This window comes from Psammomys obesus, unplaced genomic scaffold (assembly GCF_907164565.1).
Source record: "Psammomys obesus unplaced genomic scaffold, mPsaObe1.curated_primary_1811, whole genome shotgun sequence".
Taxonomy (NCBI): domain Eukaryota; kingdom Metazoa; phylum Chordata; class Mammalia; order Rodentia; family Muridae; genus Psammomys; species Psammomys obesus.
The window spans coordinates 38,350,790-38,369,136 of NW_026596040.1; the positions used below are offsets into that span (position 1 = coordinate 38,350,790).

The 18,347-nt window shown below is 46.2% G+C and overlaps 1 protein-coding gene across 1 annotated transcript in view; it reads right to left on the reverse strand.

Annotated features, from left to right (window-relative positions):
* Slc14a2 (solute carrier family 14 member 2) overlaps positions 1-18,347 on the reverse strand; it is a 58,225-nt gene that overhangs the window by 11,506 nt on the left and 28,372 nt on the right. Inside the window, exons 10-13 of the mRNA XM_055622737.1 lie at positions 5,971-6,093; positions 2,108-2,190; positions 1,199-1,358; positions 138-327 (exon numbers count right to left, since the gene is read on the reverse strand). Of these exons, the coding sequence (XP_055478712.1) occupies positions 138-327; positions 1,199-1,358; positions 2,108-2,190; positions 5,971-6,093 (556 nt within the window). The remainder of the gene's footprint in view (positions 1-137; positions 328-1,198; positions 1,359-2,107; positions 2,191-5,970; positions 6,094-18,347) is intronic.

Below are 18,347 nucleotides of genomic sequence, written 5' to 3' on the forward strand. Positions count from 1 at the left end.
TTGGGAGGAGAGAGCAAAGACACCCTTCTACACTTCACTGTTCAAGGAAGAGTGCCATAGTGCTGAGGAGTCTGGGGAGTCTTCCTAGGGAGTGGCCCCTAGGCCTTATGCTAGAGGGCCGGGCCTTGGGGACTTACCTGTCCTGGCTCAGGACAAGGGCAGTCAAGGTGGACACGATAGTGCCCAAGCAACCGGAGATGGCCCACCAGGGATTCTGCACGAAGAGGCCAAGGGTGATGAGGACACCGCTGAGAGGGTTGTTCACGAACATCACCTGGGACATGCCGCGGAGCACCCAGTCCAGAAACTGGAACACTGGAGATTTGTCTGAAATGACAGGCCAGCAAATGCTCAGAGCAGGTCAGGCCTGGCCCGGGTCTTGGGTGGCAATTGGTGGGAGGATCTTCAGAGGACCAGCATGAATTTTCATCCGTCAGGGAAGAAGCTAAACAAAGAACCCAGGGCTGCATTCAAATGCCCAGAGCACTTGCCAGCCATTGCTAGCCAGAGTCAGCCTCCACTAGTCTCTAGGCTGGTTTTCCCGTACCGTGAGCCTAATTCTGCTTCCCATGAGAGTGGCATAAAATTTCCAGAAAATTCTCTTGCTGCACAGAGGGTATGAAACCCACAAGCCAACCAAGCAATGTGGGATTTCTAGAGAGCAGGCGCTGGCCCTGTAGATACAGTTTCCCTAAGCCACTCAGCAGATATTTGTCTTGAATGCTGGATTCAGAATGCCAGGGCTTGTCTGCATTACTTAGATGGTATTTTTGGGCCAGCAGAACCCTTCTATGGAGAAACAAGACCTTGCACACCTGCCCATCCTTACAGCACAGTTACAAATATTGAGGAAAACAGGGTCAAATGAAAGGGGAGGAGGTCCTCCCCTATCAGTGGACTTGGAAAGGGGCAGGGAGGAGACCAGGGAGGGAGTGTGGGGTTGGGGAGGGAATGAAGGAGCCGGATACAGCTGGGACACAGAGTTAACAAAATGTAACTAATAAGAAAAATAAAATTAAAAAAACACAAAAAACAAATATTGAGGAGACTCCCTGCTTTAATGGCAGAAAGAGCTTCTCTGAGAGGCCCCAGAAAGAGATCTCAGACAGGTCTACAGAGAAGCCCTGCAGCATGTTTGCAGGGGGTGAGTGAAGTGACCACTTTGGGGCCTGAGTCGGTTTGATGTCACAGACTGTACCTTTAAGTCCCTCTCCACATTCCTTCATCTCTCCTGTGATGTAGCTGAGGGCTTTGCTGACTCTCTTCCCACCAGCAGCCATGGAGCTCTGAATCCAGGAAGTCCTGGCTGTGCCAGCCTCCACCTTTATCTCAGAGCTCTCCTCCATGGTGTCTAGGTCCTGCCAGAGACCAGAAATAGGTAAAAATGCTCCAAATTTTTATGGGTTTCACACCAGGTGACATTTTGAAGGCTCTGTGGGAGAACCAAGCTTAGATTTCCATTTTAGATTTTTTTGCACTGCCATTTAACCACCCGTCTGTCTCTTTAGGTTGTTTTATTTGACACGTCATCTTATTTGATGTTGTCAACCTCGGTGAGGTAGAACGAAATGGCATCTTCACCCTTCCGTGAATGAGGATTCAGGCATGCACACATTCTTACTGCCAGGGTCAAAGTCAAATGGTAGGATGAAGATTTAGTTACAGATGTCTAGATTTTCTCTTTCTCTTTCTTTCTTTCTTTCTTTCTTTCTTTCTTTCTTTCTTTCTTTCTTTTTTTAAATCAGTCTTACATTCTTTCTAAAATAAGTTATTTTTCCCTAGCAATCTAAGTTTTTGAAATTTAAACACAGAGGTATGAGATCAAATACACTAAGATTTTCTTAAAGAAAAATAAACAGGCAATATCTTATTTTCTAAGTACAAACCGATGATAAATAACCCAACTGAAAAGGTATGACAGTTCACAAAGCAAACTGTGAAAAATAGACATTAAAAAAAAATCCATGTAACTACACTGAGTTCTGGAAACACAAACTCCAAGAGACATCTGCCTAAATCAGAGCCTCCTTGGTGGACCCAAACTCCCCAACCTTCTGTGGGCTTTGGGCTGCAGGCGCTGGCTATGGTTCAGGATTGCCATACTCACAAAGAGTTCCACTGTGGGCTTCCGGTATGGGTAGGGAACTGGCTCTTTGGTTTGTTTCTCTTGGTGTTCTCCTTTTCCAAACACTGGAGTTTGAGGGAAAGAGAGAGAACCATCAGTTCAGACACCCACGTTTGGCATTTTGGCAGTTATTTCTCAAAAGGGTTAGACCATTTGGTATCTTCTATTCCAGTGAAGAAGCATAAAACCATGGACTCTTATGGATCAGAGCGCTTCTTTTCCTTTATCAGTCAGGCCCACCTGGGGGCTTCTATTCAAGGAATTGCATGTCTTCATGTAAAGAGGGCCTGAAGGAATATAGGAAGTTCAGAGACCCCAGCATCTTAATCAAGATGCCTCAATTCAGCTTGACCTCTGTATTTTAGATGAGGAAATAGTAGCCTAGAGGGACAGTGGCTTCTCTGTATCTCATTGAGACATATAGGTGCACAAAAATGGAGTAGGCGTGGGATGGACAGTGGCTAATACAGAGAATAAGTGTCAGAAGACTGCTTGGCCACAGGGGCATATCTGTATCCCACACCATCCCCCAAGGCTTGGGGACTATTGAGTAGGAAAGAGCAGAAAGATTGCAAAAGCCAGAGGTTGGGAGGATCCGAGCAGAACGGCACCTTCTGGACATGGTAGGACTGTCACCAGCTGACAGCAGCTGTGGTTGCTTGCACAAAACCAAGCCCATTAACATTCTAGCACAGAAGGGGTAGAGACCCCATCCCTAACTGGGGAGCTGCTATGTGCAGGTGAGGGCTTCTGGGAACAGGAGAGTTGGTTCTTTAACAAAGCATATTCCCCAGTAAGCCAACTGCACTGCTGTGGATGGCCCCCTACTCAGGAGCTTATGGGCTGCACAAATTGGACCTGATGGGTTATATAAAGGATATAAAAAAAAGGAAAAAGAGGACACAAAGTTGGGGGATATAGGGTGGAAAGTGAATCTGTGAGGACTTAGGGGAAGAAGTTGGGGGGAATATGACAGTAAAACATTATGAAATTGTCAAAGAATTAATAAAACATTTTAAATATTCATTTTTATTTTGTGTGAGTGTTTTGCTTACAAATATGTGCTTGCACCACATACATGCTTGGTGTCCACAGAGGTCACTGGATCCCATGGACCCATAGTTACAGATGGTCGTGAGCTGCCATGTGTGTGCAGGGAATCAAGCCCAGGCCCTCTGCAAGAGCACTTTAGCCATGAGCCATCTCTCTAGACCCAATACAAATACCCTTAAAAAGAAAGGAAATGGCCCTTTGCTCATCGGTCATAAAGTCATGGGCGACCTGAGACACTCAGGAGCTGGGTTTGAGCTTGGCAATGAGCTGGGCAGATGATTTTAAATTATTCTCTTCCCTCTCTTACTCTCCCCCTTCCTGTTTTGATTATGGTATTTGTTTTTGTTTTTATTTTTTCTTGTTCTTTTTTTCTTTTTTTCCTTCTTTCCTTCCTTCTCTCCCTCCTCCTCCCCTTGCTTTTCCTCTTCCTTCTTGGACAAGATCTCACTGTGTGGCCTTGGCTGTCCTGGAACTTGCTATGAAGCACAAGATGGTCTCATACTCATCTATCTGCTCCTGTCTCCCTATTGCTGGGATTAAAGGTGAGTGCCACCACGCCCAGCTATAATGATACCCATTTTTAACTTCGTGGTGGCCACACATGCTTCCTGGTCTAACTGCTAAGTTACCATTCCTCTACTAAATAACCTCCCCCCATGCTTGGTCAAGAAACACTAGTTAAATGCAGAAAATAAAGAAAATTCTTTAATAATTTTTCTTTGAATTTTTGCATTTTAGTAGTTGTATCAGGACAGATGCTATCCATGTAGTTGCCGGAAATGGATTTTTATATGACCTTGTGCCCTTGTAATTCAATAGCATTCTTGTCATGTGACTCTAAACATCTTCCATTATTAGGCTGGATCATTTAAAAAAAAAAAAGGCTTGCAGAAAATACTTTATTTACTTTGATACAAGAAGGGGCACCTATTCTTTCTAATCTTTGAGAGATTTACATACGGCATCAAGAGCTGTACACACACCAAGCATGAAGAGGAAGATTTCTGAAGAAGAAGCAGTGATAAGGGGCTCCATGAACAGGGCTGGAGCACTGGCTTAGAGCCTACCTCTGTAAGCCGGCCAAATGAGATGCCATTTTGCATTATTGTCCAAACCAAGTTAAGCTCACTCCTTGTTATTTGTTAGGCTGGATCATTTTTAAAGATGGTCTTTCTCGGGTAAGTCCTTTTGGAAAGATCAGGCCCTTTGAAGCTTTGGAACTGGTACTCTGGTGCCCTCCGGTGGTTAAGTATGAGAATGGCAGCCTGGGCTCGCCTTTCTGTTTGTGGTCTGGCATTTACATGTGTTGTGGTGTCTAAGCGCTAGAAGGGACGGACCGAAGGAGCTCTTTTTCCACTTGTGAAGCGGCAGGGGCTACAAACACTGGTGTGGTTTGGAAGCACTTCAGCGGTTCTCAATCTGTGGGTCTCAACCCCTGTGGGGGATCAAAAGACCCTTTCATGGGGATTCGTAACAATAGCAAAGTTACAGTTATGAAGTAGCAATGAAAGCAATTTCATAGTTAGGGCTGACCACAATATGAGGAACTGTATCAAAGGGTTGTAGCGGTAGGAAGATTGAGAACCACTGCCCTTAGGGAAACGGGTACATTTTGGAAGCTTTCAAAAGCGGAAATGGAGGAAGCCTCTGAACTTGAGGCTCGTGTGTGTGACCTCTCCTTTGAGTCAACCTCTGACCCTCTGCTTCTGTCTGCAGTAGCCTGCCAGGCTTCAGCCATTCCCATGGACTGACTTCCCTCTTTACAGAGGCAGCATTCCCCTCCTCCTCCACACGCAGGAGCCCCCCTCAGAGACCGGCGCTGCCCTTTCTACTTGCAGGTTTTCCCATAACCACACTAGGCCTTTGCTCTGACTTAGCTAACTTGGCGTATGAATGGATGAGACTGGAAAATGGCAAGACAACCAGGCACTGAGGTAGCTTCTGGGAGGTGAGGGACATGAGGGGCATTAATTCAGGGGTCAGTCTCTTCCTTCCAGGGCCCCTGCATAACCGGCTGGCTGGCTGTGTGGCCATGGCATTTCTGCCTCCTCTCTGGGGGCTGTGGTGGAATTAGATTACACTCCATCCTGTCTAGCTAGAGGCTTCTCCATCCCTCAGCTGGCTGGGACAATCTGTCCCTCCAGGATCCTCAGTATTTTCCGGAATCTGACCTTGATTTCCAGGTTCAAGCTTGGGGTGCCCTCCTCTGCCCAGCTCTGGCTGCCTTCTGGGGAAGGCGTGGTCTATGGAGGACCTCGAGCCACTGCTCTCCTTTCCTTGGACACTCCTCACAGCTGTCACTGTCACAGTGGAAACTTTTTATCAGCCTTCTGGACAGGTGGATTTTTAAATCTCTGTTTTGAGGGGGTTTCCATATAGAGTCCCTCTGGCTGTCCTCCTGCCTCAGCCTCCTGAGTGCTGATGTTAGAGGCAGTCACACCACGTGTGGCATGACCAGTGTTTTATAAATTGGCGATGAATTCCAATCTCACTAGGAGCCTTGAAAGATCCTGCTGCTGGTCAGGCTGTATTCCTGATAGGTTAAATTTAAATCTGTAGGAACGGGTTGAAGGTAATTCCAGAGCCAAGTTGAGACCTCTCACTGGCCCTGTGGAAGCCCATCACTTGTTCTGGATTATTTCCCCGTCAGGCTGGGTGTGTCCAGATATAGGAAGCCTGTGGATTTGGCCGGAGGTCATGTGTTAAAGGACACTGTGTGTGTAGTGGGTAGCACTGTTGTCTGCGTTGAGGTGGGAGCTGGGAGCTGAGTGTGAGGGAGACGACGTACACACCTTTGCTTCTCCTCCGGACGGATGACCACTCAATGTGGAACACGCTCCTGCGCCTGGGGAGCACGGTCTCGGGGCCCTCCGCCTTCCTCGGGCCTGCTCCCTGTGCCTGCTCTCCACTGCCACCTAGCCAGGGGGCAAGAAGAGACAAGTCAGCATGCCGCCGGGTCCCTGTCCATAACAGCTAAGTGTGGAGCCAAGAGAATAACATCCAGAAGCTAGGGGGAGTGAGTGGTGCAGCTTGAGGCTGGAGGAGAAACTTCAGGACTCTGTGTACAAAATGCATAGTGCTCCCGCTCCTCCCTTTGCAATGGCCACTTCTTTCCTCCACAGAAACCCAAGCTATATCTGGGTTAGGAGATGGATGAACCAGGCTTGGACCCATTTAACCACACTAGAGCGAGTAAGGTAGACCCTGGGCTGCCTGCAGCCAATGACGTGGACCTCTTTGCGACAGGGTTCCAAAGCAGGCTGCATCCAAGACTGCCTGGCCATCCCAGGCCAGTTGAAAAGGTAAGAGAAGGCCGAAGTGTGCAGTTTGGGGCCGAGAACCATTCAGTCTGGTCCTTGGAGCAGTGCTACCATCAGGTGGGAGCTTGTTAGAAATTCATGATTTCAGGCTTTACCCCAGACTGGTAGAACCAGAATCTGCACTTCAATAGGGTCTCCTACTTGAGTTATCTGTATATTAAAGATTTTCAAGTCCCAATATAGGAGAGGCCAAATCTCTGGGACACACTTGTGGCTACAAGAGAGATCCTTTACACATCACGCCATCTTCAATTGCCACGTTATGGGGAGAGTACTCTGGCAGTAGGAGCTAGACTTGCCCCGGTGTAGCTTGGGCACAGACAGGATTGCATCACCCGGGCTGCGTATGACAGTGCGGGCTCCTAGGTCCACACAAGGTCTGTTAGCGGGAGGCTTTGGTAGTCTCAGGATACACAGATTAGATCTGCCCTACTTGGGTTCTTGTGCAGCCGGAGTGAGGACAGTGCAGTGGCCGGCTGCAACAGTGGGACCTCCACACCGCACACTCTGTCCTGTTCAGAGCTGCCTCCATTGGACAGGGTAGGCACTGTTAGCTCCAAAAGTGGGGAAGCAAGGCTTAGGAGTTGTGTAGCATCTTACCCAGTGAACCATGCGCCTTTTAGCTTCCAGTCCATCCAGTCTTTGCTACCTAACAGTCTGGTTTGTAGACCAGTTTTCTAGATTCCACAAGAGAGCTTGCTAGGAACACAGAATTTCAGGTGTTGCCTCAAAACCACTAACTTAAAACCTGCATTTTAACATGTTCCTCTGCTGAAAAACGTTTGAAGATCCAGATTTAGATCACATCGCTGCTCATGGAGGGACATTGTTCACAAAGCTCAGACTGGAACAGGAGCTGTGGGGCAGGTGTGAGCAGGCAAGAAAGTCTTGTCTACGCCCTCTCAACAAAAGGCATCCTACAGCCGTGGCTCCCGCTAGCGCTGTATCCACAGCCCAGCCTTGACTAACTCCCGAGGCCTAGAAGTGCCAGTTAGCTCTGCGCAGGGATTCGTGGGCTGTCAGCTTGCCCTGGGACGTCTCTGAGGACAGCAGTGTGAGAGCGGAGGGGTATATCTCTTCACCACTTGACGAAGCAAGGTGTGCGCACAGTGCGCGTTTATCCAGCCGGAAGAGAAGCCCTGCCGGATCTGCTTCTCCTTCCTCGTGGAGCAGCGCAGAGACCACCCACCCCCCTTCCTGTGGCCGAAGCTTACATTCCTCAGAGCTGGATGAGGACATCAAGATCATGCCACCTCTCTTGTCTAGAGAGACCAGCTCACCAAGACGGCTCATTAATCGCAGAAAAGCCAGGGACTCTTTTAGGTCTCTTGACTCCCAATTTACCGTTCTTCCTCCCCACCCCCAGTCGCTACACTCCTGTACAGCACAAACCCGCTGGGTAAAAAAAGGGTTTTCTCTTTAGCCTGGGCCGGGTCCTGGATATCAGATCTCACAACAAGTGCCGTGCACTAACCCGTGTTAGTCTTCATAGACACAAAGAAAGTCCATCTGTCTAGTAAACCACGGGGACATTTATCTGGCGTGAAAAGGGAAGTTTTTATTAGGATGTTCAAATGTTTTTGTGGCTAAACAGTTAGCCAGAGGCGCAGAGGTAGACGTTGGAAGACGTTTGGGGATGGGTAGCTAAGGAAGGCCTAGTGAGACTGGGCTCTCTCATCAGGTAGAGCCTACGATGACCTGGCTTCTTTGTCCTAACTCAGATTCTGTGCCGGCTCAGAGCCAGGAAAGTGGGCCAGGGCCACCTATTACCATATGTAGTAGAGTTGATGGCCCGAACACAACAAAGCGAAAGTACAAAGTACCTCTCACACAGGCAAAACTGAAGGACCGATCGCTCTGTACTTCACAGGCCTCAGCTGGGATGGCCAAGAGTTGAAGAGGGAGAGGTAGAAAGAGATGTTACCAAGAAGACTGAAAATGAAACAGCTGACTTCCAAAGACTTGAAAACATTTAGAAGTGAGAGCAAATTACTCCTGGCCCCCGGAAGCACTTTCAGAGCAGATGAAGGGAGCTTCAAGAGCGACACGAACATGTGTATCCATCGCTGCAGAAATGAGACGGGCCATCGTGTAGCAGAGAAGGAACAGGGACACTGTCTGGAATGTGGAGGCCGTTCCTTTCCGCTCAGCATTTTGCAAATCATGTAACCTCATTGACACTTCCCTTAATTGCAGGATGTAATCCTTCCAGAAAGCCATATACAGCCCCCGTAGCGCTGACCTTCTCAACCTGACTTGTAAGTGGTGATGGATATCTTGAGTCTATCTACCACTTCTTCCCTATCCTCTAGCAACATCAGATAACGCCTGTGAAACACTCGAAAGAAATTGCAGCTGTTCACAGCCCAGACGTACCCTTGGGGGAGGGCATGTCCCTCTGACAGCACTGGGCTCCTCGGCTCCAGGTAGGATGGTTCCTTCTCCTTGGGGAAGAGCTGTAATTTTTCACCCACCTGCATAGACTCTGGCCTAGCTGTGCCTTAGTCACTTGTTCTTGACTGGTGAGCTACTGGATTTCCTCCAGCACCTCTGGCACCTAGCGCACATCTGGAGGACCAATGGTAGGTTCTCAGCATGTTGTTAAATCAATTAACAAGGGATGGTTATCCTATGCATTTTAATGAATGACATAACAAAGAAACAGTGGCTAGGCCAGGGTATGCGTGCCATTGTTTGGTGTGTGCTTATTTTTGTGTGTGTATTCATGTGTATGTACATGAGTGCACATGTACCTTTGTGTAGAGACCAGGAGTTGATATTGGGTGTCTTTCTCATTACTCTTTGACACATTTTTTTGTTTTCTTTTTGAGACAGGATCTCTCACTGAAGCTGCTGTTGCCAGTTTGACTAGACTGGCTAACCAGAGCATCCAAGAGATCCTTCTTCCTACCCCCATCCCCCACCCCCACCCAGTGCTTGGATCATAAGAGTGGGCCACCACACCAGCCCTCTAACATGAGGGCTGAGGAGCAAACTCAGGTCCTTATGCTTGCACGGCAAGCCTTTTCCTGACTGAGCCGAGTCATCTCTGCGACCCATAAATAAGTTAAAAAAAATAATGTGTTTTATGGCGAATGTCAAATGGTTCATAAACATTGAACTAGAAGTGACAGGTTTTCATTGCCTGACAAAGCTATAGCTATAGCTATAACAGGGTATATATATGTGTGTGTGTGTGTGTGTGTGTGTGTGTGTGTGTGTGTACATATATAGCAGGGTATGGGCGATCATTTCCAAAATTATTTAGATCAAACAGTAGTTTACAGATGGTTATAACATTGCTGGCCACCTATGACCAAACTGATCGAAAGCCAGAAGTCCTACAGAATGGCCGGAGAACTCAGTTAATAAGAGAAAGAAAACTGGCCAATGAGGCTGGAGCTCTGATGTGTTGTCAGCTGATCATTAGGTGCTCTCCAGATCTATGCTGTCTGATGATGGGGCCCAGGCTGCTTGGTGATGAGACCTGGCCTGCTATAACTCACCAGTACATGTTAGTCACTGAACGTCTCCATCACCGCCCTCCCCAGCTCCAGCATCAGGCATGGAAAGCGGTACTTAGGTGTCATGGTGTAGCAAGCCGAGACTGTGCCCAGGGGCTCCGATGACCATGTTCCTGTTTGTGTGAGGTATAGGGGCATCGCCCCTTGGCACAGCTGAGAATATTCTGTGGCAGGCGGCTGGAAAGCTCTGTCCTTGGTAACCCTTGTGTCATTGCCAGCAGGAGAGTAACTCCTGGGTATGCAGCCTGGCTTAGGACCTGTTGCTCCCCCTCCACTCACCAGCCTTGTTAAACACTCCAACGCTCACAGGCTCATTCACGGGCTATTTAGGACCATTCCAGAGGCACGGTCCATACCCTCAGGGATGGCTAGTAACTATCTCATGTCTTAGAAGGCAAGCCTTTAGTGGCGCTGCCTTCCTGGTGGCTTAGCGGAAAAACAGTTTTGAGCTCTAATTGTTTGTTCAGAAGCACTCTTTCTGGGGGCAGTGGTGACCTCAGAGTTCTCATGACTCTAAAGACAGCTAATGCAGGGGAATGTCAACCATTCAAATGATCAGCAGGAATGGAGATTTTGTCAAAGGGCTTGCCTGTAAAATAAAACTTTCAGCTTATTGAAACTTCTTTGAGGCTTCCAAAACAAACCTCTCACATAGAATTTGATTTTTTTTTCAAAGAGGAAAATTCATCTAGTGTTTCTTTTTATGACTCAGCCCACTATGGTCTGTAAAATCAGCCTATGGTGGGCCTGCTTGCAATTCTCCACAAGCTGCCTTTCTCAGGTCTGAGCCTGTTTTACTTTCTCCCAGAGAGGGATTGATGCTGGCTTCGATGGCTACTATGTCCATCATGTGCAGCGTCTGAGCCCACCATGGTGAACTGCCTGTCATTCTCCCCAGCTCCCCAGCTCCCGTGTTCTCATGACACACCCGGTGTACCACAGGCAATTCCCTAGACAAAATGCCAGAATGGCTGCTTCTGGAGTACCACATCACAAACAACTTGTGTTTTGTCGACTCCTGCTTACACTTTGGTTACAGTTTAGACAGATGTTCACTGCTGAGCTGTTTGCTATGACTCTTCACTGCTAGAGATTCATCCTCATGAGTGCTAAATGAGATGATTTTTTTTCTTTTCTCTTTAAAATTATTTTTCTTTATAGTGAGTGTTTGGTACCTTTGTGTCTGTGTGCCGTGGAGGTCAGGGGAGGGTGCTAGATAGCCCAGAGCTGGAGCAGTAGGCAGTCGGGAATCCTCACTGAGTGCAGGGAACCACACCTGGTCCTCTGGGAGAACAGCATGCACCCTATTGTCGGCCCATCTCTCTACCTTCCTTTTATCTTTTAAAAAATTCATTATGCTGGGTAACGCAAGGTCATTTCATGCATATGACATATTTTGGACATGTTCTCTTCCTTGCACCCGACTGCCCTTTCCCTTCCTGTCCCATCTTCCATTGAGCCACTTTGTTTTTCTAGATGCTTTCTTTTTTGTTTTCATGGCATCTATGCATATATGATTCTAGTGGATTTATTAAGTCTAGGAATAAATGAGAGAGAATATATAATATTTGTCTTTCTAAAACTGATGTAATTTTTTTAGTATGATTCTGTGTAGTTTCATAACTTTATTCTTCATTACAACAAAACATATATATGATATAATGTATATATGGTAAGCATACATATGATATCATGTATGTATGGTAAATATAGTATAATACATAGGATATAATATATAGGATATAATGTATATGTATGATAAATGCATATATGATATAAATATATATGGTACATATGGGATATCATAACATATATGATATAATGTATACATATGATAAAGGCATATATATAAAATGGTCATATAAATGAGAACATATATTTCGCATTTTGAAATTCACTCCATGTTGATAGATACAGCATATCCATTGTGAGCAGTGCTGGAACAAGCAATGATGTGTGAGCATTGCTATGATATGGTGACTCAGAGTCATTGGGTAAATACTGAAGGGTGATGTAGCTGGTGGCTCTTTTTTTTCCCTTTAAACTAAAGTTACTGTTTTCAAAAGTTATTTTATACATAGTGAGGCCTGTTAGATTTGGAAATGAGAAATTAGAGTTTTGAGACCCTTTAGCCCAGTCCTTTCACTTTAGGGGTTGGGAATTTCGTCTTGGAGGAATGGAGTGACTTGTCCATGGCCAAGGCGTTGGCAGAGCCAAGAGAAGACACTGGTTCTGTCTTGGGTTTTGTGGTTAATATTTGGGTCCCTGATCCTTGCATCCTATGGCCATTTTGTTTTCACTCCATCAGTTCTACTCTGCTTCTCTGTGATGGCCACTTAAGGTATTTGAAAACTCATTGCTCTTCTAATGGTTTCTTCCCTTTTCTCAAGAAAGCACCTTCCTAAATCTTCCTAATATTTTTGGCCTAGGCAGTGGCTGGAGAGGCAGATTGGATAAAGAGGACTTAGTTCATGAGGATACTTTATTCCTGGGGACTCCAGCCTGACTACATCAGCCAATGATCCATTTTTTTAAGATTGTGGGGTATGGCTCTTTGCAACCATGAGATAAGTGAGACTCATATTAATAGCTGATGCTTTAAACTCTCTTTCTCCCCCCCCCTTTTTTTTTTCTCACACAGCTCATTAGTTAGCCAATGAACTCACCTAAATTTTGATTTCTTTTGATCTTTTTGTCTCACTACATGGGGAAGATATTAGTAAGTATAAATGAATTTTATCTCATTTAAACTCATGACATTTTATGACAATCGTGTAGATGAGATTAGAGAGTCAAAAGGCCAGCTATCACTTAGGTAATTCTCAGCTCATTTCTCTTCAAAATGGCACTGCACTGTCTTCCCCTCAGAACTGCATGATGGCCCAGCCAGTCTCCCCTGCTCCCTTCCCACGCACTCTCTTTCCCCTAATATCTATGGTAGACACAGTGACTTGATCTGTCTTCTTCCTATCCCTCTGCATTCCAACTATAAAACTGTATTTTAATTTTAACTTTTATATTCAATAGGCTGCATAGCTCCACATCGCCTCAGCCCCTCCGCCTTGCTTTCTAGACGTTCTAAAACAGGGCAACCTTCATCCTCAACCCTCACATTATGCTACGACATACTAACTAGTCACACTTCTCACTGCTTCCTCACCCCCGTGACTAAGTCCTGCCACCCCTCTCTGCCTTGTTTATGGTCTACATCTTCCATGAAACTGCCCTTGGCATATTTGATCATGTGGATCCACCCATTCTCTAAATTCTCATTGTCTTGTCATAAAATACAATAGGTTATGTCTTTGTAGTTTAGGCCATGGCAGGGTTTTTAATGTAGCTCAGGCTGACCCTAAGTTCATAGTCTTACTTCCTTAGCCTTCTCTACCCTCAGACCATAAGCACACAACACCCCAGATCATAGTAGAATTTTATATTTATGGTTGCAACTTATGTGAAATATATTTGATAAATGTTTTCCAACCCAATGAAACTACTGGGAGTGACCAATTCTTCCATAGCTAAGTGACCTTTGAATCTAGGCTTTGGTAGAAGGAAACTGAGGCCGAGAGAGAAGGGTCTTACCTGGGCCATATAGAGGGTCAGTTATGAAGCCAGGCATTGGCATCCTGCTCTGAATTTTATTCCTGCAGTGTAGATGTTTTTATAGCTAGCTGGAGGTTTTTACATGAAACCAATGTGATTGCCACTTTTCAAAAGAAAGCATGAACTATTTCATCTATCAGAAAGAGTAACAAAAAGTTACAAAGATAAACATCAACCTTGGAAGCAAATTGTCCTGGGTCACTGTTGCAGGCTCTTCTCTTAGGGCAATGTTTCCCTGCTCCCTTTCCACACTCTCTGTTCCCTAATATCTATGGTAGACACAGTGACTTGATTGTAGGCCTTTACCAATAAGTTCAGCTATGTCCTCAAAACCCTTAACAGAGTGACCCAAATATCTAGTACCAAGCAGCCAGAGTTGGTCCTCGAGGGTAGATTTTTCTTTCTGTCTAATGTTATAGAAGGTTGTGGCTTTTGTACACACTTGAGAGAAGGGGTACCTCAAGGTGTGGTGTCGACAGTAGGCAGAGAGGCCATGGGTAGACATGTGTAAAGCTCGCAGGGTGCCTTCCCCCTGTATAGAGATCAAAAGTTCCAAAGTGAAGAGCAGAAAAATACCCCAATCCTCCACTAGCTAATATTAAGACTCGAACTATCTGCAGCTAGACACAGTGGACTTGGGATATTTTACATAAACAATTACAATGTATCTCCTAATGATTATTTGAGCTTCTCTATAAATGGCAGTTTCAGAAGGGAAAATGGGGTTATAAAATTTACTACCTAACAAAATAATAAGCTGCCCACCTCTTATCTACTCAAATATGACTTGTAAAACAAACGGCCAATGAGAAAAGGCCAAATAACTTCCCTTAAATGCTATTAAAGTGCCCCATTGTCCCTTAGGAGAGCGATTCTGTCTCTTGGAACTTGCTCTACAATGTATTTTCTTTATTAAAACTTTTCTGTTGGTTCTGGTTTGGCAAACACTTTCACCCCTGAACCTTGGGCCTTGGGCTTCCCTTTCCTGGCAGGGTATTTTCTCTCATCCCCTCCCCCCCGACAGGATTTCTCTGTGTAGCAGGCTGGCCTAGAACTCACTGAGATCCACCTGCCTCCACCTCCCGAGTACTGGGAGTAAAGCCGTGCACCACCACTACGAGGCATCCCTCACCTTCTTATGCTTTTCTTCACTCTGAGGCTTATGGTAGTTTGCAGAGTGGCCAATGGACACCTGGAATTCTGTCTGGGGCTGTTCTCCATGAGAGCCAAAAGCTTCTGGGCTGAGACTTTAGATTGCTGTAACCCACTAAGGTATGAGATAAGGAGTTCATTTTGGCTTACTCTTCAAGGGTGAGGGGCTGCTTCTCTTCCTTCTGGGATCCCTCTCACTGTCAGCATGTGATATGGAGACAGCGGCAGCTTGTTTGGCATGAGTCCACACCTATTATGAAGACTCCTTCATTCTTCTCTCCTCTCACTCTCTTTCGTGTCTGTCACTCACCACCACAGAGCAGGCGGGAGCAGACATGTGTGGCCTATGATGACATTTGCACCTTCTGAGCCAGACTTCCTGCCCTGAGAGGCTGGTGGCCAGCCAGGCTCTCTTACACTGCCTAGCTCAGCCTCCGCTTGTCTGCTGTTCCCAGCCACACCTCTGCTTAACAATTGCTTCTATCGTCCGTCCCCCTCTGACCTCTCCTCTTCTTTCTGTTCCTTCTCCTTTCCACCCACCGTGCTTTCTCCAATAGCACCCTATTCAGTTGTACCCAGATTCCCTTGGGGACTTTGTACGGGGAATTCAGAGAGCCATTGAATGCAAGCCCTTCCCATGGAGAACAGGCTTCTCTGTGAAGAGGCTACTGGGAACTCTGTTACCTCCGAGCACATAGTCTTTTCTCCAAGTCTGACTTTTCCCAACAATCCAAACCAGAATCGTTTAGCCAGTGTCCATTCACCTTCATTACAGAGGCCAAAGGCTCACCATGGCCTTTGACTAACCTGACAGGGTTATCTATACCATCCTGACCACATGACACACAGATAAGGAAATGGCTTGTGTTTTGTTTCTCACAAGCACCTGGGCAGTTGAGGTCCATGTTTGTAACCCAAATACAGCCTTGTTAGGCTCTGTTAGTGTGCTCAACACAGTCCCACTGGTCAGCTGGTATAGGGAATGAAAGAGAAGGAAGGACTGAAACATACTATTATCTATCTAGTGAAAAAGATGAAAAGGCTGAGTGTGCATGTGTGTATGTGGGTGGGTGTGTGGGAGTATGTACCCATGGGTATGTGCGTGTGCCTCTGTGGGTGTGTGGAAGCCAGAGGAGAACATCTTTGTCCCACTCTCCACCTTATTCCTTTGAAACAGGGCCTGTCTGTGAACCTGGAGCTCATCATTGTGTGTGTGTGAAGGGCAGGTTGGTCAGCTAGCAAGCCCCATTTATGTTCCTGCCTCCCATCAAAAACTGGGGTGCCTTGCATGTGCAACAGTACTGGCTTTTTACATAGGTTCTGGGCCTCTGAACTCAGATCCTCATGGTTGTACAGCAAGTGCTCTTACCCACTGAGCCATCCAGCCATCCTAGAAAAGGCCATGACTACAACTGTTAACTACAAGCTATGGGAAACAGAGCACCCTGCTCTCTTCAGTCTAGAATAACTGCAACTTGTGTGAAAGTAAACTAACATAAATCCTGAGAGTCCAGAGGGCCAAGCTATCCTGGCTGGAGTTTTATAAGCCAAGACTCTCCAAGTGTGAGTTAAAAGCTGCAAACTAGACCAGGGGCTGTAGAATTTATCCTCTATTTATTAGACATACATGGCCTTTAAGTTCTTTAATAATTGGGAGGAGACGTTTGGCCAATAAAAAGGTCAAACTTTTTTGAAGAACGGGATAAGAGGCAGGCCACTTAATGGCAACAGTGGGAACAGTTTCCTCCCTGCCCGTCTCAGGAAATCTTAGGGCTCCATCTATTAGCTACCTGGCCTAGTCTAAGGAAACTAATGTAGTCTCAGGCCAAAAGACTCTTTGCTCTTGTTGTGGCTAGCTGGACATTTCACCTGAGAGAGCCTAAGGCTATCAAGCTACAGGCCTTACTCAAGGCCTTGTCCAGTCCAAAAAGGAGAGAGGCCTGTTGAAAGCAAGATTGTCTCTCTTTTCCTAGGGAGGGACCAAACCCAAAGAAGGACAAATGCCCCTGACCCTGTTCATTGACTCCGAGAAGCCCAACAAGGAAGGAGACCCACCTTCCTATTGAGGAATATACAGCTGTGAGGCTGCCCAAGCTCCTGAGGTCTTTTGGTCTGTGGATGGTCCTTGGAATAACCCTGTATGCAGCAGGGAGAAAAATCACATTCCTCTCAGATTCTGGGGCTAACTTTTCAGCCCTGATCACCTTTTCCTGTTTGATTTTCCAGTCTTTCGTCCGACTTACTGGTACTGATGGCAAACCCCAACCAGCCTGGTTTACATCCTCTTTAACCTGTATGATAAACAAATACCATTCACTTATGTCTTATGGTCCTACCTAGCTACCCTGTTCTTTCCCCTGATAAAGCTATCATGCCTACACTTCAGGCTCTTCTAAGTTTCTGAGATTCTAAATAGTCTAGTCTATGACAACTGTTACCTAGCACAAGTCCACATCCCATAATGGTCCAGAGTCATCTGGAGCCTTAAAGGACTTCTCTGCAGTCGCTACTGGAGACTTCCACACCACCCAACTAGTTCCTTCTAAAGTCTGGAATTCTTCCGTTCCTGGGTACCCACTAACAGCCACTCTTGCTACAGAGTTCTTACAGACCCCAACAGCATTTGGAGTCAGAAATCCAAAGGACTATTGATACAGATTTGGCTTGCCCTTCGATGTAACCCATATCCATGCAGCCACCCAGAAAGAAAGAGACATCCTCACGGCTAATAATACTCGATTAAACATGCCGCTGAAGTTTTGGGCCTACTGGAGATAGCTACTGGACCCTAGCTATCTGTCCTTCAGTGCAGATGGCCGTTACATAACTACCTTGCAAGGTCTACCAAAAGACCATATTACTGCTTCTCTGGTTCAAAGCTGAGCTGATCAACAAGCCAAACCCGAAGCTCAGCCTCCACTGAAGCCTGCCTTAGGTCTCAGTATCTCTCTTCTCCCTTTCAGCATGTCACCTCAAGAGACTTAGCAGGCTTTAAATAAGGGCTTTACAGCCACTCCAGAGGGGTGGTTACAGATCTAGAAAATAAGCTGTTGTTCCCTCAGTCCTCCTAAGACTTAACACTCTTCATCACATTCTACATTTGAGGGCTAAAAGCTCTCCATGTTCTAATTTGGTCTCCTTCACAGACACAGGCATTCTTCACATAGTCTATTTCCAAAGTCTGTCCCACTTGTCAGGAAAATCCCAGAGGAGCCGTCAGACTCCACCTCCTTTTATAGCCTGTCCAGAGTAGGGGGATTATGCCAGTAGACTGGCAAACAGATTTCACAGACATCCTTTCTCATGCAAGGGACTAAAATATCTACTAGCTCTTGTGCATACTGTAACTGGGTAGATGGAACACTCCTCAAGAGAGAAAGGCCCCAGAGGTACCAGCAACCATAGAACACAGTGTTTGCTCTGTGTTTCCTTGGTCCCCGCAGTCTGGCATGACTTTCAATTTCAATATTCCTTAGGTAATGAGTGAGGCTCTCAAAGTTAAGTAGTATTTGTATGCAACCTGGTACCCTCAATCTTCTGGAACAGTCAAAAGGGCTTATCTAACAT